Consider the following 24,208-nt stretch of genomic DNA (forward strand, 5'->3'; position numbering starts at 1 on the left):
AAAAATCCTCTGTGACTGTATGTCCATCAATGGCTGTTAGCCCTAGCTTCTGTTTACAAGAAGCTGGGAATGGATCACTTGATTACCTGTTCTGTTCATGCCCTCTGAGGGCATGTGGCAGTGGCTACTGTCAGAAGCTAGGATAGGGGGCTAGATGGGCTTTTGGTCTGACCTAGTATGGCCATTCTTATGTTATCAGAAAAACAAGTCTGGCAGAGGGATATTGTGATACCAAGGAAGAACTAAGGGGGCAAGGTGTAATTCTTAGACTTTTGATAAAGGGCTAGACCTCCTCTCTAGCCTATTAATCTAATATCTTCCCCTTTTTGTAGGGTGAGAGAGCTCACTGCATAGTAAGTCCTTCAGCATATCCACATGAAAAAGTAGTAAGGCACCTTGGTATTCATGATAGTTAAGGAACTTAAAGCTCCTGTCCTATAAAGAAGGCCTGCAAGCTAAAGGGTACAGCTACTTTCTTTCCTTTTACAGCCAGTTGGTAAAGGGGATCTTCTTTTTCAGGTAGTGGCTGCTCAGCTTAACTGCTAAAGTTATATTAAAAACCTTTCCAAGTCAAGCCTTAACAAATGGGGTAGAGTACAGCAGAGGACGAACTCCTGCCCCAACCCCAGCACTATAATTCCAATTGTGCATATGATTTATTGCAACTGTTTGCCTTTGCTGGTACATTACACCTACTGTTCATTTTATTTAATGAAAATCCACACCAATTAATGCATTAGCTTCAATTAAACCACAGGCAGTGCAGAATGAGACCGCTCCAATAAAAAATGTGGGGGGGGAGGGGAGGGAAGGTTTATAGTAAGATGAGCCTAGTACAATCCAACTTGCATCCCTGCATAAAACAGAATGAGGCCCCTGCCCCTCCCCAGGACAGGACAGCCTGGCTCCTTGCTGTGGGGTTAATAATTCTGCAGATTTTAGATATCACTTATTCATCTGATCTCAAAACCCACCCAGCATAGTTTTAGACTATAGGGTGGAATGTTTGCTCCAGATCATGGAGGCAAAGAAATTCTCTTTAACCTATGCTGGCTAAAAATCAGTCTTATTACTACATCCATGTTAACACAGTAACATAGCTGCCTTGTACTATAACAGTCATTCCCTAACCTTCATTCTGAAATGCAGGGAGTCCTGTATGTATTGTAATTTGAGCTTGGTAATGAGGATCTACTTTATTCCCACTCTAGAGCTAATCCTTAGGCACCAGAAGGAGTAAGTAACTGCTATTCCTGTCATTTTAAAAAGTAAAAACCCTCCTTCCTACTATGCTCTTCAGTAATGCCTGTTTCCAGTGGGAGGCAACTGCACTTGCTAAGAAAAAAGGATTTTGCTTTACAGCTAACTGCACCTACTGCTAGATCTTGTGTACTGTCTCCTCACTATACACACACACACGGTGAGTAGAGCCTCTCTGCCTTTTGAGAGGCACACCACACTGCAAAAAACTGGTAGTGCCACAGACAGCAGTAAAACACATTCAAACTGCTGATGGGCCAAAAGAGCCGACTTGGCACAGACTGGAAACCTTGGCTAAAGGGTGCCAGGTTCCAGTTTCTCTTAATACTTTGATTTTGTATAAGCCAATTGAAGGTGCTGGGAAAAAAAATGGATATCTATGGTTCCCCCCTCAGGCCTAGAAACATGGATTTAGTCTGTTCAAGCTTAAATACTTAAACTATAGCAGCAAAACAAAAAGCAAATGAAAACCAGGAGACAGAACTTTCTTGGACAGCAGCATCACTTTGTGTGGACAACTGAGGTGCTAAATAGCAGCTTCTGCTTCTGTTTCTTTCTTTTCTTGCCTCCCTTTTCCTCTGTAAAGAAAAAAGATTTATAAAAATTTTTTTGGTTTAGACTAAGCCATATTTTCCCCCCAGCTACAGTGATCTTCCCATTTCATGGTTAATAGGCTGAGGAAGAGGGTTAGTTTCAATGTAGGTACCTAGGACCTTGTTTTCTATTGCTGAGAATTCCGCCCCCCAATGCTATAGAATTTTAGGACTTTTTTAAAAGTCCAGTACTAGCCCTTGTGGCGACTACAGAGGAAGCTGTCTAAAGGTGAGAAACAAGCAATCTGATGGGTTGTTTTCTGGGTCTCTAGAGTTTGAAATAGTCAAACAGTATGAGCTATTATTGCTGTCATTTTAGTAGCTCTGAACTAACACACTTATCCATCACACTGCTGCATGATAGATTAGCTCACCTCAACCCCATTCATAAAAGTTAGAAATAAAAAGTACATCTCCTTCCCACTGCCAGAAACAGTTCTACAACAGTTGTGTCATCAATATGGAGTCTGCAATACACTGCAACTTTCGTGGAAGCATGAAACTGAGCATAACATTTAAATGAAAGGGTCTAGATATGAATTAGTTTGAAACATATATGACTATAGTTGGCTGCAGAATTCATCACTAGAGTGCCAGAGGCACAAAAAACTTTGGGGTGAGCTAGGCCCACTTTACCACATAACACCAATCCTTGCACATAGGGAGAAGCCAGCAGAAGCTGGTGCAGGATGAATACCCAAGAGACAATTGTGTGCTGTGCCTCTGAGGTCCAAGTCAGGTGTAGTCCAGGGAGAGAGGGGGTAAAGGTGGTTTTAAGCCACCTGTGCCTATGAGATTCTGGGCTTGTTGGAGGCTGGTGCAACTCCCATTGTAACTTACAGCAGCTCCATGTTAAGGCGGCCTCTGAGCAGCTCCACAACCTAGAACTGTTCAGAATGGTTCTAGTATTGTATGTTACAGTTCCATCCCCAACATAATACGCTACTACACCAGGACTTGCGCAGGACCTCACAAGCCTTATGCAGTGCCAGCACTGGGGGAAAAACTTGCCCAGCCAGTGATAGGGCTTTTATGGCCCCTGTACACTGGGAAGGACTCTTCCCAGTGTCAGGGAGCTCTGCATGTTAAACTTTAGGTAACAGACTGCTTTGTTCTTACCAGAGAGGGGGTCAGATGTGGACGGCTTGTCCAACTTCAGGAAGGCTGCCTCAATAGCTTGGCTAAAGGAATTCTGGAAGCTGGGCACAGGCATACGGTCAGAGTTGTCGCTCTCTCCATCACTATCCACTGGAACAGGAGGTGCCAGGGTATTCTGATCTGGAAGAAAGGAGATTTCTAGAAAGGCCACAGGTGATGGAAGAGTTGTGTTGCTGAGGTTGTACAAGAGCGCTTTTATTCAGTAGCCATTACAGCTGAAATTATGCCAGATAGTCACTGAAGGTCAGGTTTCCTTACCTCTTGAGTTTGAGGCAGCTTTGGGCCACATTTCTGGCTTTGCTTTTCCAACTCTCAACATCTACCAAGGGAGGGGAAAAAGCATACGTAAGAAAGCAGACCAAGGCCTGTCAGCATCCCCTCCCACACCCCCAGAAGTTGTAAGGAAATCCAGGCCGTTTGTACAATACAACTTTCAAGCCAGAAAACAGGACTTTGCCCAGTATTATGGGTCTCTTGCTAAATATTATCACTGATTAACTGAAGAGCGGAGGAACCATCCCATCTTAGCAGCCACTAGGACCATGCTTGGAAGTCTTAAATTTCAGACCAGTGAGGAAACAGCAAGTAGAATAGTCAGCTGGGTGGTCTGTTCCATATGCAGCTTTAAGGGAAGAGGATTTACCTGGGCAAATGAGGGTAAGGGAGACTCTTCTTCCAGGCTTCCGATACAGAGTGATGGGCTAGCCAGGCTGACAGCAGTTGACAATGGAGTCAAGACAGACTCTGCAGAGACAAGATTCAGTCAGTTAACAGGAAAGCTAATTACATGAGCAAAATCGCACATTTGTGCAACGGAGGAAAAAGAAGCTGGTGCCAGCCAAGTCAAACAATGCATTATAATAGCCCATAATTTTCAACTGTCATCTCAACATATCTTGTCGATATTTCAGTTCCCCCTCTGCTATTTAGCCTCTTATACAGATTGTCCCAAGATGTTTTTATACAAGGTCACTTACTAGAGAGCAAGTGACCAAGAACTGTCTCTGAATGCTGGAAAGTAGACCCCAAGATGAGATACACCTAAGGTGGTGGAGTCACTGACTTGATCCTTCTCGGGACTAACACAGGAAAACATATCCTATATTCAGTGCTAAGGGTAGCATGTTTCAGGTTACAATACACAATAAATGGTGGTTTACCCAAGGCAGAATTGAACAGTTACTTATAAACCTTCCCAGCTCCCCTTGGGAGTGGGGGTCCATTTCTTGGAAGCAGCTATTCCTTTTCCTACAAGGAGCCTCGTATTGTAAGTGGTGGCTGCAATGCAATGCTCAGACCCGGGATATAGACAAGACATAATGGAAGATGGGCAACACTTATGGAGATATATACTTTAGTCCTATTTCTGGGTGTTGAACTTTTGGATTTCACCACTAATACCCAAGGGTTCCGTGGCCAGCAATGAAAGTCTAGCTTGGTGTTCTGAGTCAAAGCCTGAGGGAGGGAGTGCATCAATCCATCTATACATTCTTCCAGCTGTTCACCTGGGAGAGAGACAGAGCTTCTGCCAAGAATGGACAAAGAGGAGCTCTGGTTATCACTGCTGATGAGTTCTCCTGAGCAAGCACTGAAGGCAGGAAACTGCTGCAGGTTCTCTAAAGCAATGTGGACCTCAGGATCTAGAGAGAAAGCCAGAAAAAGTTTAAGAACATTGCTTAATATGGAGTAATTGGTGACAGGTGTGCAAGTGTCAAGTTGTTTCAGGGGCTTTGGGAGTAGTCTCTTCCTTGAAGGGAAAGTAACAATACTGCCACCTTGAGAAAAAACACAAATAGAAGCCTTGCTGCTGAGTAAAGGCAATCCCTATGCAGATGTTTGCTCCTCCTTCACCTTTCCAGCTGAAGGGATTAGTCTGGATTTAGAGACAGAATCCTGGGAGTTACATTAAGACAGTATATCCTTTCCATGGGAAGCCCCCCCACCACATTCTTTAGCTTCAATGTTAGTTGTGCAGTTTCTGATAAACACTTATTTGACCCAGCTAGTGCAATTTATGATTTCACCATATAAGAAAAGGGTGCTAGAGAGCTACAGCAAGCCCAGTTTATGGCAAGGTTACAAGTGAATACCTATTAATCATGGCAGGCCCCCCCAACCTTCACCCCAATGTATTAACCCCTAATCTGCAAACCTCACACCTTCCCAGGATTTGAAGAGACATAGAAACCCACCAGTTGTGGGTAAGTGAGACTTACACTTGCCCTGCTTCTTATTCTCCTCCATCTCAATTCTACGTTCCCGACGCCGCTCATCACGAGCTTTCTTCTGCCGCAGGCGTTTCCTCTTTTCAATGTCATCTAAGTGTCACACAAATCATAGGAAACCAGGTGAAAGCCAATACTTGGTAAAGCTTTTTCCAGTTTTGGAGCACTATTACTAGTTGATCATTAACTTATCCATAAGCCAGTTAGTGCAGTGTCCCACCCTAGTCCATACTCTTCTCTCCCAAACCGTTTGTCTAATCCACACAAATAAAAACCTCACTTGTTGCAGACAAGTCAGAGGATTTCCTTAACCTCAGCAGGGCCATTCCTAATTCTAGCTAGGATCATCGTGAACTAGTGTGACTGAGCAGCAAGCCAGCCTTTTACATTCCTGTTATCTATTTGCCCTCCCAGCCACAGAACAGACATCCTTTCTTCCAAATTCTTTATGGTTACAGGGCATCACCCATACTGGGAAAACGAACGAAAGTACTAACCAGAAAATGTCTCTAGGGTCTCCTTTGATACAACAGGTGGCTTCAGAGCCAGTTCACAGATGCTGAACTCGCAAGTGAGAGGCAAGTGACACAGGTAACGATGACGCTGTCGCATATCCTGAAAGGAGAAAAGATATCCAATATCTTGTTGCAGCAGAACCTGCAAGTCTTTCCCTTCGCAACCATCTATGTCACCTGCTTTTTAGGAGGTGACATCACTCTCGCCCACTAAACACTTGAAATTCTAGGAAACATTGTCTTGGAAACAGTTATGCCAAGTACTCCCCATTCATCTGTTCTCAGGAAGAGGAAACAGAAGCAACACCAACGAAACCAGTCAATTCAGAGGAATTGATATTAGACATTGCTACTGCCAAAGGTGCCTGAAGTGGATCCCAACCCTACCCCAGCCTGGGAAAAAAGTGCTTCAGCAAGTATTGGAAAGTACTTGACAACCACTGTAAGTTACCATTTCCTAGTATTATCTTACCCACCATCAGCTCTTAACTGCCCTCCCTAAGAAAAAGGGCCATGATTGATAATACAAGGGAAAGCTACAGCAATTACCTCTGTCATAGAGTAGCCAGTTATCTCCACCACAGCTGCAGTGAGCTTCTCTGGACTGTTCTCCAGGCTGCCATACTCACGAACAAGACAGCGAACATTCACAGGGTGAAGATACATACACTGTCCATCCTCCGCTACAGGGGAAGAAATTCACCTGTCACTTCTCTACTTCCCACTCACCCTTAACTCCCCTGGAACTACTGATTTCTCAAAGCCATCCCCCTCCCCACAAAGTGTCAAACAAGAAGTGTTAAACTTTCTTCTGTGAAGTTCTGTTTCATAGGGGTTAATTAACAAGCTACAAATGCCTCCTCCGGGGCACTTTTTTTTGGTGAACATTTACCTCTCCCTCCAGAAACAGACTCCATTCCACTAACCTTGATAGAAATAGTAAAAAGGAGAGTTGTTGCTCAAACGTCCACTGGTGGCTGTAACTTTAGATTCCTGGTAGTTACTTTCTGATGGACTAGTTTCTTTTGTAGCACACACATCTGGTACCGCCTCAGTGTCCACCTCAGGTACCTCCTCCTCTTCTGCTTCCAGGGGAAGAGGAAAGGAGCTTCCAGAATCAGAGCAGGCTTCCACCACCATCTCTTCATCAAATGCAGAAAGATATTCCAGAATACACTGCTATAGCACAAACAGTGTGGAGTCAATATCCAGCTCACATCATCCCATTCAGAAGAACTATAATATCTGGTACACAAATGCTCTGAGAAGGGTAGATATCCTCAGTGCCTGCTCACCTTACATTAGAGTGATGAGGTGGAGTTAGATCCTAACTGTGCTTGTCCTGGGGGAGAAAAGTGGACCAAAAAACCCACCTTTTTCTCCTGGGAAGCTGCAGGCTCCCTGGCCACAGAGGGCTCCATCAGGACCAATTCTTCTACAGCTGCTGTAGCTCCTGCGACGTCACTATCGCTACTCTGGTCCAGTGAAGTTAGAGCCCTCTCTCGATGCTACAAGCCACCCCAAAGAGAACACATTTCAGTTTCTTATTCCAGGAGACTGAGATGATAAACATCAGTATTCCCTCCCCTTGTGTCTCAGATTGCCTCAGATCAAGACTTTCCCTCACCCAGTGGCCACTTCTATAATAGAGGGAGACACCAGCTTACTTAGAAAGGTCCTCTGCAGGCCATCTGCCACATACTGGCTTTGAAACAAGCAATTGCCTGCAGGTTTGGTTAAAGAATCATTATGCCAAGAATTAGCTATTCCTGATGCAAGGAGAGCCTGACTTCACCAACAGTAAGCTTCCACAACTACCTCTACAGTTAAGACAGTATTCAGAGGCTGGTGGTATTCCAGGTGGCAGAGTTTGGTCAGTAACACAGTGATTGGGGTGCATGTAGTTCTTATTCCCTTTCAGTGTTTATATTGCTGCTTTTGATCAGCAGGTGTCACCAATATCAAGCTACCTTGCCAATGTTCTGTGCCCCAAAGGAAGAATATTTGAGATTTTAACTTTTCTTTCATTACTACTGCAGATATGAATCACACATTTCCAAAAATAATCTCTATATTTAGATACTTAAGGATTCTCATCTCACTCCCCCCTAAAACCAAACCCACTGTGGATACTTAGCCTCCATTAAAAACAGTTGTCATCAAGTAACCATTAACATCCACCACAACTGAGAGTCCTCACCTTCAGTTCCTGGATAGCTGCCTCAATAAAGCAAGCTTCAGGGGTGTTCTTTTCCTCCTCGTACTGTTGTAGTAATGCTGTTTTTTCTTCCAATATCACCCACTGCAGCACTTGCTCCCTGGATGCCAGCAGCAGCTTAGAGAATTGGCTGTGCTGCTCATCTGGCCAGGGAAAGAATATCAGTAAGACATCCTTTGCAGACACCCAATGTGCAGCAAGCTTCAATTTCAAACTCTGCCATTCCTATTAAAATCTCATCTACTCTCTCATTGTGGGCAAGTCTACTAGGAAGACTAGATCTGCACATAAGCAACGTTGTTGGTGAGAAGTTACTATGATAGGAGATCAGTTTACCATAAATCCCAATAGCATGTTATGAAGTTAAGTCTCCATAAACTTTCAAGAATTTCTGCATTAGATATTTGTTTTAGTGACTTGGTCACAAACACACACGGCACATTTAAAGAACCCACAAAGGGCTTTTTTTTTAAAAAAAGGGATGGGCTTTGGTCTCTATGAAATAAGCAGTGCCTAGAAGGTTGTATCCATTAGTGCTTTAAATGTATGGAGGGGATGGTATGATAGGATACATTTAATTGCCAAAATTAGGCTATGACTATAAATAACTATGAATTGGAAAAGGTAGAGAAGGGAAGACAAAAATTATGAGGCATATGGAACAGGTCAGGGAGGGGAGGGATAGCTCAGTGATTTGAGCATTGGCCTGCTAAACCCAGGGTTGTGAATTCAATCCTTGAGGGGGCCCATTTAGAGATCTGGGGCAAAAATCTGTCTGGGGATTGGTCCTGCTTTGAGCAGGAGTTTGGAATAGATGACCTCCTGAGGTCCCTTCCAACCCTGATATTCTATGATTTTATGATCAAGCCCCAGATAGGCAATATAGTTTTCCCAGTTTCCCCCACTAGGAGATTCCACTGGTAGAATCATGCATATGCTGTTCCTACACAGCATCTCTGAAATAATCTAGCATAAACTACAGAATAAATCAAATCTAAAATAATTCACTCTGCTGCTGAGCAGAGGGGTGGGGAGGGGGACAAAACCAAACAAAAACATGGGGAACAAAGACAGAGACCAACAAAAGGAAGTAAGCTCTGCAGTGATGCACTAATATAGTTATGAAATACTGAACGTTGGCTTGTTCTGTACATTATTCTGGGATGGCAGGGCCTTGCAGCACAGAAACTAGAGAAGTATGTATGATGCAAGCTTATGGAAGGGAGTTATGGAGTAGGAGACTGCATGTTAGTCATTTAAGAGGTGGTAGTTAACTTGATCAGTATTTGAAAGCAACGTTTTGTAATCGGCCCAATATAAATGCACCTAGAGTGAGGTTTCCCCATAGCAACCAGATTCCACATCCAAGTTTTAGTCATACATGCAGCCAACGTTCCAGGAGAGTCTTCATGAGTACTCACCTCCAAGATGAATGGGGTACTCTACATTCATCCACTTGGATTTGGGCAATGCTACCAAAACACTTTTCTCCCTTCTCATTAGCTGCATTGTAATGGTATCACCAATTGCATACTGGCGTGTTTCCATAGCAACAACACTGCAATACAGGAATAGACTAAGTAGCAAGAATTAACTTTACAGAAAGATGAAGGGATTTGAATTGCCTGCAAGTCTTACCTCTTGAGATCCTTCTTGTGAATAGACCCATAACAGATGGGACATTTGCTCCAGGTTTTCTCACTCAGGGAGAGATAGTGCAGAATGCATGCCCAGCAGAAAATATGCCCACACCGGGTGATCTTGGCTGCAGTAGGTGGATACAGGCATATTGGGCAAGAGGGCACTTCATGGCTACAAATTCGCTGGATGGCCATAAGAGAAGCATAATACAAACAAGTTACTAAAACTAGAGATTATAAATTGAGATCTGTTCAGGAATTTGTTGCAATATTGGCCAAAAATATTTTTGCCTTCTAGAGAAAGGGACAAGACAGACTGGAACCTTTCCAAGAAAGCAGGGATAGTAGATTCCTTCAGTCACCAAGAAGTTGATCATATGGTTTAGCAGGAACAATGTTTTTAAAATGCACATAGGGTAGTCAGTAGAGCCATCTACAGGATATTGTTGTCAGACTCTTCAGTGTACAAGGCTTGGTATCCTAGATTAGTTTCTCTTTTCATGTGTTCGCTGACCCCCAACTCCAGGATTACTAGTATTGTCATCTGAAAGCAACTAATCTTGCAGGCAGCAGTGGACTTCTTGGTGTCACCTTATTGACTTTACAACCTAATTACACAACTAAACATCTCTGCATCTCCCAGATTAAAGAAAATCAATGAATCAGAAGAATAGACAGATGCATTTTATGTAATGTATATGTAATCTGTTTAAGATTATTGGGGGAAGTGTGCACATTCATGAGTTTCCAAAGCAGCATCAAGTTCAGGATAACTTGAAACATGCTCCCTCCCAAATGCATGCGCTGCATCATAGACTAAGAGTATCGAGAGATAGCGCTATTTTCTATATCTGGTTAGAATTCTGGGGTGCTTCAAGTAGCTACAGATTTTTGTTGTGAGGCAAAAAGACATTTGCCCATGCACAGGATAAGAGTCTGTAAAAGCATTCTACACAGCACACTTCCATCAACTCCATCCCTGTGACCTTGTCAGAAGGCTGACCACATTTCTGCATAATACTATGGGGCGGGGGGAGGAAGTGTCAGAAACACACTTAATATTCCTAATCAACTTCCATCTATAAAGCACAGAGGAAGATATCTTCTTCCTCATAATAGTCTTTGGCAGTCTTAAGCTCCTGTTATATACAGAGTCTTTCAAAAGTAATTCCCTATCAGATTCTCTTTTGTCACTCATGCAATACTGGAAGGAATGAGACTTCGTGGCAACTAAATTCACATTATGTCAAATGTAACTAGAGCAACAGGTAGGTACTTTTTTATATTAGATAGGTAGATGAAAAGAAATAAATTTAAAAAGCCATCCCATCACTACTGACCACTTGCTCCACAAAGTCCCAGTTGACCAAGGTATCTGGGTCAGCAAAGTTCACTGTATAGTCCTGCTCCTCAGACACCACAAACTGGCAGCTGGAAGGAAGACACAAAGGCATAATTGATAAGTCGCCTATTCCAACTGTGTCCAGGTGACAGCAGAAGTGGCCTTTGCATTAAGATCCTCAAGAAACCAAGTCATATGCTGGGTATGTGAAAAGACTTGGCATCTAGGCTGACCATGGCCAGCAGTTATCATCAGTGAACCTAACAGGGTTAAGGTCAGAGCCAGCACATCTTTGGACACAGTTCTTCTCCCTGCAGTTTGGCCATCCTGCCTGGAGTTCGTGTCTGAGTACAGACTAAATGAAAGGGAACTTATGCAGAGGAAACAGCTTTCTGTAAAGGAAACTATTGAAATAGGCAGAAGACAAGGCAGGAAATCACATACTATTCAGACAAGTGCTATAATAAGTCTCTATACAAATAAAGTATATTCACATTTTACCATAGTATACAAAAATGCCAATGACCACAATTTTAGCAGTACTTTTCATGGTCTTAAAGGTGGTGATCAGATACAGAAAATGTTGAACCTGCCCCAAATTAGAGAGAAAGCCATTAATACATTAGCTTGAAAAAAAAAGTTCATCTGCTAAACTGACTGACTACCTTGATTGATGCATTCAGTAAATATTTCTACACAAGTTAAAATTATTCAAATCACCTTTAAAGATAAAGAGTAACTATTACAATGTATCTGTTTAAAAACCGAAGACCTCTGCACATGAGGACTTAAAAATTCAGACTTGCTTTGATCTCAAAAGCAGCAAGTTTTAACATCTCACCGTACTAAGATGGATTGAGTTTGTTTTGTTTACACCACATTACTCAAGTTAGAAAGGAAATATGAACTACTTAAGTGGTAAAGTGACCACAGGTCTTCCTGGACCCAACAGGGTATGTTACATTTTACAGGTGGTGCTTGAATATTTGGGCAGAAGGGTGTGTTACCCTTTCCATCCTTCACACTCAGACCCTTTAACTGCATTTCCTTTGTTTTCTCTCAGATACCAATATCTCCTTTTATAGTCAGGAAAAGAACATATTTCACCCTTCTGTATACACACAAGGTAACCCGTACACCAATACTGTGGAGACAGAACTTCAGTAACCAACACAAGGGGGTGGGGGGGAGAAAAGAGAACCACCACAAACATTCAGTATAATTAAATACATAATCCCCTGACTCAATCACCTACACAGAGTGAATACATATTCCCTTAAAGCTCATTTGTATGAATGTCTAGGAGCCCTGATCTTCCACTCACTTGGCCTGTAGGAAGAGCTCTTTGTTGAAGGGTTTGTGTCCCCATTTGTTCCTCTTCCCCCAGTTGCTGTGACCATTCCCATCAAAGTGACCTCCTTGGCCACGGGGTTCAAAGGTGAAGTTCAGTAAGTGGTTCAGACTAATCTTCTTTGGACCAGAGAACTGGGCAGGGCTGAACTCTGCCCGTTGAACCTCTGCTACCTAAAAAAGCCCACCACAAAAAACAAACAAGACACAGAGGTCTGGTTAGAATTTTCTGGAAGCTGGTACACTGCAACCTATCAGCACAAACACAGATCCATTCCCTTCAGTGATATACAGGGAAATGCACTACCCCTACCTACTCACCTTCTCCCACTCCAGGTCTGAAGATCTAATACTGCAGCATTAGAAATACAAAGGAACTTGAAAGTTAAGATTGAGTAATCTTTTTCCATTGTACAAATGGAAGTGTAAAACCAACCTATGTAGTGAAAGTGAAAGCTTTATTTTTTAATCCTAAACAACTATTTTTAGAGACATGGGTAACAAAAGTTATTTTTAAAATGACAATATCCCTTTAAAGAGACAGTATTGCAAGTTTTGGATCATTCTAGAGATGTCAAGTATCAGAGGGGTAGCCGTGTTAGTCTGGATCTGTAAAAGCAACATCTAGAGATGTCATGATTTTAGATTAGTTTCCATATAGTTGAAATGGACAGAATTAGAACTCAAAATATAGAATATCAGGGTTGGAAGGGGCCTCAGGAGGTCATCTAGTCCAACCCCCTGCTCAAAGCAGGACCAATCCCCAGACAGATTTTTGCCCCAGATCCCTAAATGGCCCCCTCAAGGCTTGAACTCACAACCCTGGGTTTAGCAGGCCAGTGCTCAAACCACTGAGCTAGCCTTCTCCCATAAAGTAACTGAATACGTGACACCTCTACCTCGATATAACTCTGTCCTTGGGAGCGCAAAAAAAAAATCTTACTGCGTTATAGGTGAAACCGCGTTATATCAAACTTGCTTTGATCCACCGGAATATGCAGCCCTGCCCCCTGAGCACTGCTTTACCATGTTATATCCGAATTCGTGTTATATCGGGTTGCATTATATCAGGGTAAAGGTGTATTTGTAGATTAAATTGCTAATTTTTTTTAAAAAGGGTGTAACATGGTTATATATGCCAAGGGGGGTGGGGGGGGGGGGGGGAAGGCAGACCACTCATAGTATACATCAGCATGAAAGGATTCCTGATCTGCCTTTACTCCTCTCAAGATCACATCAAGGCTAGTCAGATTACTTTGCTAAATATTCCATAATGTGGGATTCAGAATACACAAGTGGTTGGACATAAATATGTCAGATTTAGGAACTGAAAACTGTATTACTAAGATCATTTTCATGAAGGACCTGTGTTTCACAATATGTATGTGGCCTGTCTATACACCCATTCCTCAGACTGTACTTCTGTTAGTTTCACTGGTCTTGTTATTGAAGGCATCTCAGACCAAAGAGCATCTCTTCTGAGATGTTGCAAAGTTGTTCTGATCTGGCATCTCAGCGATGTTACCACCTTAGGGTTCTTGCCCTTCCTAGCCCAGAAAGGGAACACAGGAGACCTAACTAGCAGGTCAGAGTGATCCTCTCATCCCATAAAAAGGGGCCTTGCAGACATGGCATTACAATTCTCACCTCATCTCGTCTTCCACCATTACAAGAGCTAAAAAGTTTGCAACTTCCCCCAGTGCCCCCTCTCTGAGGGGGCATCTTGTTAAAAGCTTTGCTTTTCTGTGAATTGGAGCGACGGGACTGGCTGGAAAAGTTCTCATTTTTTGAATATGAAGTTTCTCTTTTACGATTGTAACGTTGTTTGGATCCACTTGCATTCTTTCCATCTGAAAAAACAAAACAAAAAAAAGAAAGAGTCAGGCTCACAAGCTCAGTGAGATACTTCCAGTCAGGGGCGGCTCTAGGAATTCCGCCGCCCCAAGCAGAGCGGCTCGCTGCGGGGCGCACTCTGGCGGTCGCTGGTCTCGCGGCTCCGGGGGACCTCTTGCAGACGTGCCTGCGGAGGGTCTGCTGGTCCCGCAGCTCTGGTGGACCTCCTGCAGTCATGCCTGCGGGAGGTCCGCCGGAGCCGCCTGCCGCCCTGCCGGCAAAATGCCACCCCAAGCGCGCGCTTGGCGCGCTGGGGTCTGGAGCCGGCCCTGCTTCCAGTGCTTTTCTAGTGGCTGTCAAGTAATTTATGCCTTTAAGACAGCACCGCATTTGGCCTGGATCATTTGTATACCTGTCTACAGCAAGACAATACTGACTCTTATCCAGAGGTCCAAGGCTTCTCTAACTACACCAAACAACCCACAGCCAAGTACTTTTCAGGCACATTAGTATCCAGGAATCTATGCAGCAAATAAAGGAAGAGACTTCTTAGCTGCCTTGAAATAAAATGCAGCTAAGTTGCTTCTATTGTCTGGATTCTTCCTACCATGGATAGTTTCTTTGCAGAATCAGCTCCTTAATCAGCATTTACTAAAACGTACACCAAAAATCTACCACTACTCAGAGCTTATACCAAGCAAAGGACCAAAAAGACATAAGGCAGGTATGTAGCTGAACTGAGGATAGTATAATACTACACTCAATTAATTCACAAAACTAGTTTCAAGCTAGAACCAGGAACAGCCACTAGCAGGGTGTCAAGTATCAGAGGGGTAGCCGTGTTAGTCTGGATCTGTAAAAGCAACAAAGAATCCTGTGGCACCTTATAGACTAACAGACGTTTTGCAGCATGAGCTTTCGTGGGTGAATACCCACTTCTTCGGATGCATCCGAAGTGGGTATTCACCCACGAAAGCTCATGCTGCAAAATGTCTGTTAGTCTATAAGGTGCCACAGGATTCTTTGTTGCTTTAGCAGGGTGTGTTTAGTTAGAACAATGTTACAACAACAAGTAATCAAGATTGAATTTTCTAGCTTCCGGTGTTTTTCCAAAACACTCAATAGCCATCAGTTAGTTCTTTATTCTGGGAACCCATAGGCCTGATCAACGCTATAGAGTTAGGTCAATGCAAGGCAGCTTACATCAACCTAAACATGTAAGTGTGTACACTAAAGTTTTGCTCCTGTCAACGTAACTGCCCCGCTATGCTGACTTAACTCCACCTCCACAATAGGCGTAGAATCAACGTCAACATAGTTAGGTCAACACAGCAGCTGTATGGCCGATGTAACTTCAGTTGACAATTTTGTATTATAGACATGCCCTTAGTTCGTTATGTGAGTTCTCATGTCTAGACTTTGTAAAAGATACCACCATGCCTGCATTTGTCTGTCTCTAGATCTCCCACATTGGTCTATTATGTGACTTCTCTTTTTAAATCACTATTATCTTTATTTCCTTTTCTCCTTTGTGCTTCTTTCATCCTAAGCCCTATGCTTAAGGCAGTGCAATGCATCAGGCTCTTGTTAAAAACCCACTTCTTCCACAACACACCACTACCACCTTTGGTCTCCCTGTGTATTTATCTAATCGGTGTTTTAGTCAGTAAATCCCCAAATCCTGGAGGCAGGGATTGTTTGCCTAGTGAGAGTGCTGAGCACTGTTGGCATTTAACACAGAAAGCACTAGTATCAAGCACAAAGTGGTGGCTTTAATTCTAAAGCTCATAAGAATAGAAAGCAGTCAGATGTTAGTTGGGTATTCTAAATGTGTAGAAGAGTTGCTAATGCTTCCTAGACTATTACAGAGGATCTTTCCATAACATTAGAAAGTACTTCCCTCTAAAGTTCCAGTGAGTTCTTAAATGTAAAATCAGGTTGAGTCCAAACATGGTAATCCACTTCCCTGTGCATTAACCTGATAATGCCACTGATACATTTGTTTCCTGAAACAGTAGAATAAAACTAGAGCTTAATTTTCAATATCAGCCCATAGATGTGCCAATACACCCTTCCCTCTCAGAAAGGGTTATTAACATTGCATCAGGTCCATTGTGACTTATCAAATCTAATGCCTCACAATAGCATTAGAACATCAGTTGCATCTAGACCCACATATTGGGAAGTAGCAGGCTTGTGCCCCTTTTTCATCACCCAGGATTCTGCACAAGTCTTTTACGGCTAACAGGTTCCCTCCTTCCCTATTTTAAGATCATATTACTTACTGTTCCACTAACCTTGGTAACTATCTTCCACTATTACTCCTGAGCGACAGGCATCAGGAGCAACCCAACTGCACATTTATAGTAACCAAATGATCTCATTCATGTCTATTCTCCACACTTTTCACTGCAAACATTTCATTTCTCCCTCCTGAACGCCCCCAAAAAGTGTGTTCAGGGAACAGTGAGAAGGGCTGTGCATACCTCTTCATGACTGAGCATCCAGATGCTTTTTTAAAAAAAAAGCATACATAAAAAAGCAAATGTATCTTAAGACCAATTAAAGCTTTAACTTCTTAGTAGAAAGGAAATGCACAGGATGGAAATGTGTGGCCAGCACATTTTAGAGTTGTGGGGGGAAAAAAAACTAGTTTAAGAGACCTACTGCATCAGTTTTCACAGTTCAGCTTCCAGTGGAGTCACAGCTAAAACCCCATGCAATTCTGAATTTTACTTGTTAGATGTGCCTGTGATTTCCAAAGAGTGATAATCGTGCAGTAGAAGATCTTCAAAATTAAGACTAAAGCCAAACACCTTTCAGATGACATGGAGAAATAGGACGACAATAATCAATCATTAGTTAAGCAGCAGCAGGGAAGTTTTCAAGAGGCATTATTTACTGGCAAAAGTGGTGATGTACTTGGCCTAATGGCAGAGCCAAATTCAGAATTATTGAGAACCCAAACAGTTCCTACTATTGGTATAACAGCATGTCTTTGACTTGTGCAACAGTTACAGTGCACATGTGAGAGACTGCAAGTCAGCCTGACACCTTAGGGGCAGTGTTTTATCTGGAGAAGCACACCAGTTGCAGCTAAATATTCAGGGTGTAGCCAGGCCTGGACTATGGTGATTTGGACAGACTGAGTGTAGAGAAGAAGCTGTAATTTACACCACTGAGACTAGGATATCGTCTCTGGTAGAATTAAAATTCATTCTAAAGACAAGGAATGGCTATTGAATTAGCCATTTTCATAAATTAACTTTAAGAATGTCTATATGGAAAAGCCAATAGAGCTGAAGTCCATCACTGAACAGCCTTCTTACATCTACAATCACAATGCATATTCTAGACAGGTATAGACCTCCCAGGCCACAGCAATTTTGGATTTTTTCAATTCACGAGCACAAGGGGACAGAAAAATGTATCTGCAAACAAGGGGGTTGTCAGGGTTCCTTCCTCACTCTGAACTTTAGGGTACAGATAGGGGGTCTTTCTTGCGGGTCCCCAAAGCTTATTTACCAGCTTAGGTTAACAGTAAACTGCCACCACCAAGCGTGTTCCAAATCTTAGGGGAGAGCCACTTGGAACTCTAACTTCCCCCAAGTATTTCCCAAGTCCCTAACCCCCCATTTCCTGGGCAGATTTGAGACTAATCCTCCTCCTCCCCCCCCCCCCCAAGTCCTTACACCCCTTTTCCTGGGTAGGCTTGAGAGTATACCCTCACCAATTAGTCCTAATTAACACAGATCCAAAACGCTTGGATTTTAAAACAATGAAAAAACATCAGGTTCTTAGAAGAATTTTATTAAAAGAAAAAGTAAAGTTCATCTCTGTAAAATCAGGATGGAAATAACTTTACAGGGTAATCAGATTCAAAGAGCCCAGAGGAACCCCCTCTAGCCTTAGGTTCAAAGTTACAGAAACAGGTAAACCCTCTTAGCAAAAGGAACATTTACAAGTTGAGAAAACAGATAAAACTAACACCTTGCCTGGCTGTTACTTACAAGTTTGAAATATGAGAGACTTGTGCAGAAAGATTTGGAGAACATGGATTGATGTCCCGTCCCTTCTTAGTCCCAAGAGTGACCACACCCAAAAACAAAGAGCACACAAACAAAAGCCTTCCCTTCTCTTCCCCCCTCCCCACCCCCCATTTGAAAGCATCTTGTCCCCTTATAGGTCCTTTGGGTCAGGAGTCAGCCAGGTTACCTGAGCTTCTTAACCCTTTATAGGTTAAAGGATTTTGGTGCCTCTGGCCAGGAGGGATTTTATAGCATTGTCTACAGGAGGGTTGTTACCCTTCCCTTTCTAGTTATGACCGAGGTCAAGATAACTGCATAGCCTCATTCTTTTTAAATTGGGTCAGATTACTTCTTGTCAGGTGTAGCAATAATCTTCCCCCCGCAGTTGACAGCAAGGAAATTTCTCACCTTAGTACAGCAAACACAAAATTACAGCCATTATGAACATTAAATTGTCAGTCAACTCTTACCAGAACATTCCTATCACATTACATCCCTTCAACCTGACTCAATGGCTTTTAGGAGTTTCCCTTTCATCATTATAATGACGACTTTACTGCATCAGACTTGATGGTCAAGGAATGTGCCTTTTGACCAAGAATCCAGAGTGGTATAGACTCCAGACACCTTTTCTTCACAACTTTACTGGATGAAGGCAGTTTCCCCTCTTCAGGATGGTCTGCATGAAAATTCCCAAGATGTCTAAGAACCTCCAGGGTTGTAATAAAACAAGATTGAAATGAGAGAAGAGTCAGATGTAAAGCTAGAGAAAGAGTATGAATGTCTAGTCTTGCTGCAAAAGCTCATCTTAGAGGATTGCCTATTTCCCTACAACTACAGGAAAAGGGCTTTTCTTCCTTCTGATTGTTTTGGCAGGCAGCATGTCAGAAAAAAGCCTCTACTGTCCACTGTCATCTTTCTTCTCCGATATGCCTCAGTTATGGATTTTAGGGTACTATGAACTGCCTCTGGTGACCTCTCCTACCGAAAGATACAGAAGACAGCTGGATAAGTATTTAAAATAAAATTCAGAATTTTATTCCTTGGCCTAGGAAAAAAAGCTTTCAGTTCCTGTCCCTACCTCCACTTCCCAAAAAATGATTTTAATGACAAGTTGTTTTTAAAACATGTACATATCATTTCCCAACAGGCCTTCGCTACTGGTTGCCAAACAAACATCCTCACTTGAGGGGCCCTGCTGTTTGTTCCAATCTAATGAACACTTTTGAAAGCATTAATCTTGTCTAGAACTGTTAATCCAGAACCAGTTCATTTTAATGAAGCAGGGCTCATTTCTTATCGTTATCTTATTTTAACTATATGAACTATAGGTAGCACAGATCACATTTCGTATCTTTAATTGTGAGAGGTAGGGGCCCCTCAGACATTGGAGCATTGTGTTTAAATTTTCAAAGGCTGAATTCACATTTAGAACACTAGTAGTTCTATAAACTGTTTCAAGGTGCACCCTGAGCAGGAGCACAAGGTGCCTTATCCACAAGTCAGAAGTTGTGATAAAGTACTCTATTTCACCAGTCTCTATTCCAGTTTCTCAACTGTTCACAGCAAGTGACATTTTCAGAACTGCCTAGATGACTTAAGAGCTTAATTTCCACTGAAAGTCAATGGGATCTAAGCTCCTAAATCATTTAATTCTCAATTGCACCTACTTGGTATCCCTCCAGTTTCAGAGAGATTCTCAGAGTTATTTGCTGACTTACAGCTATATACAAAAGCAAGCAAGAGAGCTATTGCATCAATGCCTTTGAGACATTAGAATGGTACCTGAGTGGATATACATTCAGATGTTATACAAGATTCAGAAGTTTAGTATTTATTCAAAATGTTAAGTCAAGCATTAACACAATTTTTAAAACAGCTCAGTTTACAGCTTCATGCAATATAACTGACATTAGCTCTCCAGTCTATTCCAGCCTACAACCTGAATTCCAAGCATAAAAAAAAAGTTGAAGAAATCCTTTCAGGCAACCTTTATACCTCAAAAAAAGGTACAGCCCCCAATTTTTCCACTTTGCAGTTATTTAGGAAACAGCTTAGAAAGCTAAGTGTGAAACATTTAGACATAACAGCCCTTGGTGTATTCTCTTTGTATTAGTATATGGCCTATATTTCATACTTTTGATATGAAGTAGGAATCTTTGAGGCTGTTGCTTCCTTACTGCTTCTTGTAAAAGATAAGCCTATGACTTAATTCTTCACTCAGTCCTCCCCAGAGTCCCAGATTCTAACATATGATCTGCATTTCAGTTACATTAGCCTCCCTCTTCTGCAGCACTGCCAAGTTGGAGAATGTTCTGCTGGGGGATGGGAGAAACAAGAAACTTTCACTTCAGATTCCCTGACCAGTGCACCTTTCTCTAGGCTAAAGGGTACCAGAAAACCATGAGTTCCCACCCATGGTGGTTTATATTTCTCTGGACTATAACTGAGCAAAGCACCAGATCCCCACCATAGGAAGTAGGCAAGCATCACCAATGTGCCCCATTTTACAAATAAAAAGGATTTTATAAGAGCATTTCTGGCAGAACTAGAATGGAATACAGTTCTTCAATGACAGACCCACAATTCATCCATTCAGTCACAGTGCCTTTCAGAATAAGTTTATATACTGTACTTGGCTATTCTGTCTAATAAACCATCCTGTCCCCCTTCCCCCTACATGGCCAGAATCCCAGAACGGTTCAGTATCCTCCTCCCCCCCCCTTCCCCTGTTCTAGTAGCTGGCTCACTGAGGATAACATTTTTTCCTTTATTTCAAGTAGCAGAGGTCTGTGCTGGGAGTCTAAAAGGCCCAGCTTCAAACCCAGCTATTGACTCATGAAGGGATCTTAGTAGAACTTAGTTTTTCAGTTTTTTTAAAAAGAACCCATGTATTTGACTCACAATGACAAAACATCTTTAAAAACTGGTTTAAAGTTAAAATTAATGTCCGTTATGGTGCAGCCTAAAAAGAATGTCACACACTCCAGTTGCTTCTGTGAGAGATCCAGATCAAGTATGTCATGTATTGGCAGCCCTTCAATTTGACATATGCAGTGAAGTCTTGGGAAGAAGCTAACACCTCAAGAGTTAGAGCCACTTATTTCAACTGCCTGTGGCTACTCTTTGAAGCTTATTTCATTTCACTGGTAAACTCACCAAGGTATACATTGCCATTATGCCAACACACTTTTATAATACAATTGAGACATCAAACCACCCAAGAGGAAAGAAATTGAGTACAAGCCATCACAGCACCATTCCAATTAGACTGTATTGTGCATAGTTCTGTGTCAAAGAGTCCAGCAATATCAAGTATTGTTGCAAATTTCAATACTTAGAAACAGTCAGGACCAAACTGTCAAGAGTGTCAAGCTCCAGGAACTCCAACTGCCTCGGGATGGAACTGCTACTGCTAAGTACTTCTGACAATCAGACCCTTAGCTTAAAATAATGTAGTGCAATGGTGTAAGTGATACACAAGATAGTTTATAAACTATTAGTCAGAGAAGCTATGTGCAATAAGAGTCTAAACTGAAATGTTATAGTTAAGTACTATAGGTTCATACAAGATCCCTTTAATACGAGAGTGCAAGTGTGTCAAACATATGGCTGCAAGATTGATCCAGCCTCCCTGATGTATCTTTATGGCCTCAATGACAAACTATGCAGAAAACATTCATTAAGAGTTTTTAGTACTCATGGTTGCAAAGAAAGCCTTAAAAATGTGATCCAAGTGTAAGCTAATAAGGGCTGTCTTCTCAAAGTCTGCAGGCAGCCTGAAACAAGGGCTCCAAAGCTCAGTTACAAGGTTACTTCACCTGCTAAAAAGATGAGCAGTAAAATGAGGAAAGGAGTGGAAGTGTTCCCCCTTGGAAGCGAGAACTAGGAGTTGCTGCAGTTAAGGGAACCTGAGGGAAAGACAGAACACAAACAGGGGAGAGGGAGAGAAACAAAGAAGAATGGAGAAAAACCAAAAGGGCAGAAATAATAATAGTCCTAATGATAAGCATGTTCTCCCAAGAAGTACTGAATAGGTAACAGTGATAACGAGATGTTCAATTTCCACTTCTAATTTTGATCTAGTATAAGCCTCCTGCCAAAAGGAAGCAGTTTGTTGTGGACGGAGTAATGTATGTAACTCTAGATTTATACCCTGTCCCATTAAACGTGAGTGGAATTCAGCCCTCTCCACCAAGCAAGTTTGACACTACTCATCTTTAATTAGACCAAAGGATGAGGATTTATTATTCCTGGATTTTGGAAGAGCTTGGAACAAAGCTTTCCAATATTTAACTTTGGGCAAGTCTCAGCCTTTCCATCTGTAGTTAAGATATTGCCCCTGCCTTGAGTTGTAATTTGTAAGTTGCTTAGACATTCTAGGAAGGAAGCCACCATTCAAAAGACAGTTCCACTTCAGGTCACATCACCTGGATATACACTACACTCTTCTATTAACACCACAAAGGGGTTAGCTCAGTGGTTTGAGCATTGGCCTGCTAAACCCAGGACTGTGAGTTCAATCCTTGAAGGGGCCACTTAGGGATCTGGGGCAAAAATCTGTCTGGGGATTGGCCCTGCTTTGAGCAGGGGGTTGGACTAGATACTGCCTGAAGCCCCTTCCAACCCTGAGATTTTATGATCCTTACTCAGGAGATAATAGTTCTGCTGAAAGCTTAAGCTGAGCAGGATATAGGAAGGCCAGAAACTGACAGAATGTTTGCTTTGTTTTTTTAACAACATAGTGAGCTTAGTGCTGCCAAGAGGCTCAAGCGACAGGATGGGCTGTGACTGTCCATTCATGTACTACACAAATGGATGTGAGCAAGAAAGTTTCCTTAGACACCCCTCCCACGCCGTGTGTCTCAGTGCTAACCTAAAGAACACCTACAAGGAAGAGACGTTCAAGTTTCCAAGCTCCATTCAATGATAATACAGTAGCAATGCATGCCAGGCATACAAATCTTGGCCTCTCCAAAACTACTAGAGATGCCCAGTATGTTAAAGGCTAGAAAGAGGATAACAGTGGATCAATACTACCTGGGCTGCGGACCAACCCCTTGGACACTTAGTATCCCTGCCCCACGCCAACCTCCTGTGGGTGATGTTAACATTTCCCAGAAGCACTGAGCCCTCCGACTGTTACACAGCCCGGAGACCCATCCCACCCCTGCCCTGTCCCTCTTAGTGCGAAACACCTGCCAGCTCCCTGGCTGGAGACTCAGCTACAATATTACCCCAGCGCCCCTTCCCCCCGAGCCCGTCTCTTACCGCCTTTGGGCTTAGATTCCCCCCCAGCCGGCCCGGCTGAGGCGGAGCGGGTCTGCTGCCCTTTGCTGCCGGCCGAGGAGCCGGGGATCCCTGAGCCGCAGGGGCTGCTCTTGTCCATGTCGGAGGCTGAGGCGGGGGCCGCGCTGGGCGAGCTCTGCAGCATCAACGGGCGCCCCGACGGCGCTGGTGAGTGGACGGCAGCGGCTCTGGACTAGGGGGTAGGACGGGCGCTGGGGGAGGCGACGGGGGCCCAGGCTCATGGCCCGCCAAGGGGACCGACAGGGGCGGCGCAGCGCTGACTCGGCCTCCTTCATGGCGACATCTTCTCGCTGCTCCGCTTAAACAGAGAGAGCCGGGGAAGGCCGGGCCGGGCCTGCGGGGCTCCGGGGAAGGGGAGGCGGGGTGGCAACGGGACGAGGAGCCCCGCGGGGCCCGGCACTGGCTGCGGTGAGGGTGGTCGGCGCCGCCCAGGCAGCGCGGGCTCCTCGGCGCCGCTCCTCCAGCTACCGCGTACCGTAGCTGTTCCCCTGTAATGGCGACGAATCGCCAACAGCAAGAAAAGAACCCGGATGGAACTCATTATATAGGGAGCCGGCTGACCTAATGTATGCTGGGAGTTGTAGTTCTCTGGTGGGTCTGGGCGGATTTGGTTCGTATTGCCTATCGTAAGGCATTATGGGCGTTGTAGTTCTTAGTGTTTCATGCCATTAGTTCTCTGCGTTGTTTTGTATTACTGTACCCGAAGCAGAGCATTGTGGGAGTTGTCATTCTTTTC

The 24,208-nt window shown here is 43.3% G+C and overlaps 1 protein-coding gene across 2 annotated transcripts; it reads right to left on the bottom strand.

Moving 5' to 3' along the window:
* Positions 1 to 212: 212 nt before the first annotated feature.
* On the bottom strand, positions 213 to 23,987 carry RNF10 (ring finger protein 10). Of its 2 annotated transcripts, none has more exons than XM_039504631.1 (17): positions 23,434 to 23,987; positions 13,949 to 14,151; positions 12,276 to 12,475; positions 10,950 to 11,040; positions 9,608 to 9,792; positions 9,391 to 9,527; positions 7,952 to 8,112; positions 7,125 to 7,259; positions 6,678 to 6,927; positions 6,301 to 6,434; positions 5,734 to 5,851; positions 5,228 to 5,329; positions 4,517 to 4,651; positions 3,655 to 3,755; positions 3,270 to 3,330; positions 2,973 to 3,131; positions 213 to 1,838 (listed from the first exon to the last, which is right to left on the bottom strand). In XM_039504631.1, exons 1-17 carry the CDS (start codon positions 23,594 to 23,596, stop codon positions 1,762 to 1,764), a joined length of 2,412 nt encoding a protein of 803 aa, XP_039360565.1. In that variant the 5' UTR covers positions 23,597 to 23,987; the 3' UTR covers positions 213 to 1,761. The 2 variants fall into 2 exon arrangements, with proteins under 2 accessions (XP_039360565.1, XP_039360564.1); XM_039504630.1 differs by having other exon boundaries at positions 6,678 to 6,930.
* Between the last annotated feature and the right edge of the window lie 221 nt (positions 23,988 to 24,208).

The sequence above is a fragment of the Mauremys reevesii genome, linkage group 18, assembly GCF_016161935.1.
Source record: "Mauremys reevesii isolate NIE-2019 linkage group 18, ASM1616193v1, whole genome shotgun sequence".
In the NCBI taxonomy this organism is placed as follows: Eukaryota; Metazoa; Chordata; order Testudines; family Geoemydidae; genus Mauremys; species Mauremys reevesii.

Excerpts from the sequence above, each read along its gene's own strand:
- RNF10 (XM_039504630.1), bottom strand. The coding sequence starts at position 23,596 with ATGCTGCAGAGCTCGCCCAGCGCGGCCCCCGCCTCAGCCTCCGACATG. Across the intron at positions 14,152-23,433 it reads GGAATCTAAGCCCAAAGGCG|ATGGAAAGAATGCAAGTGGA; the intron begins GTAAGAGACGGG and ends TTGTTTTTTCAG. Across the intron at positions 6,931-7,124 it reads CAGCTTCCCAGGAGAAAAAG|CAGTGTATTCTGGAATATCT; the intron begins GTGGGTTTTTTG and ends TTTGTGCTATAG.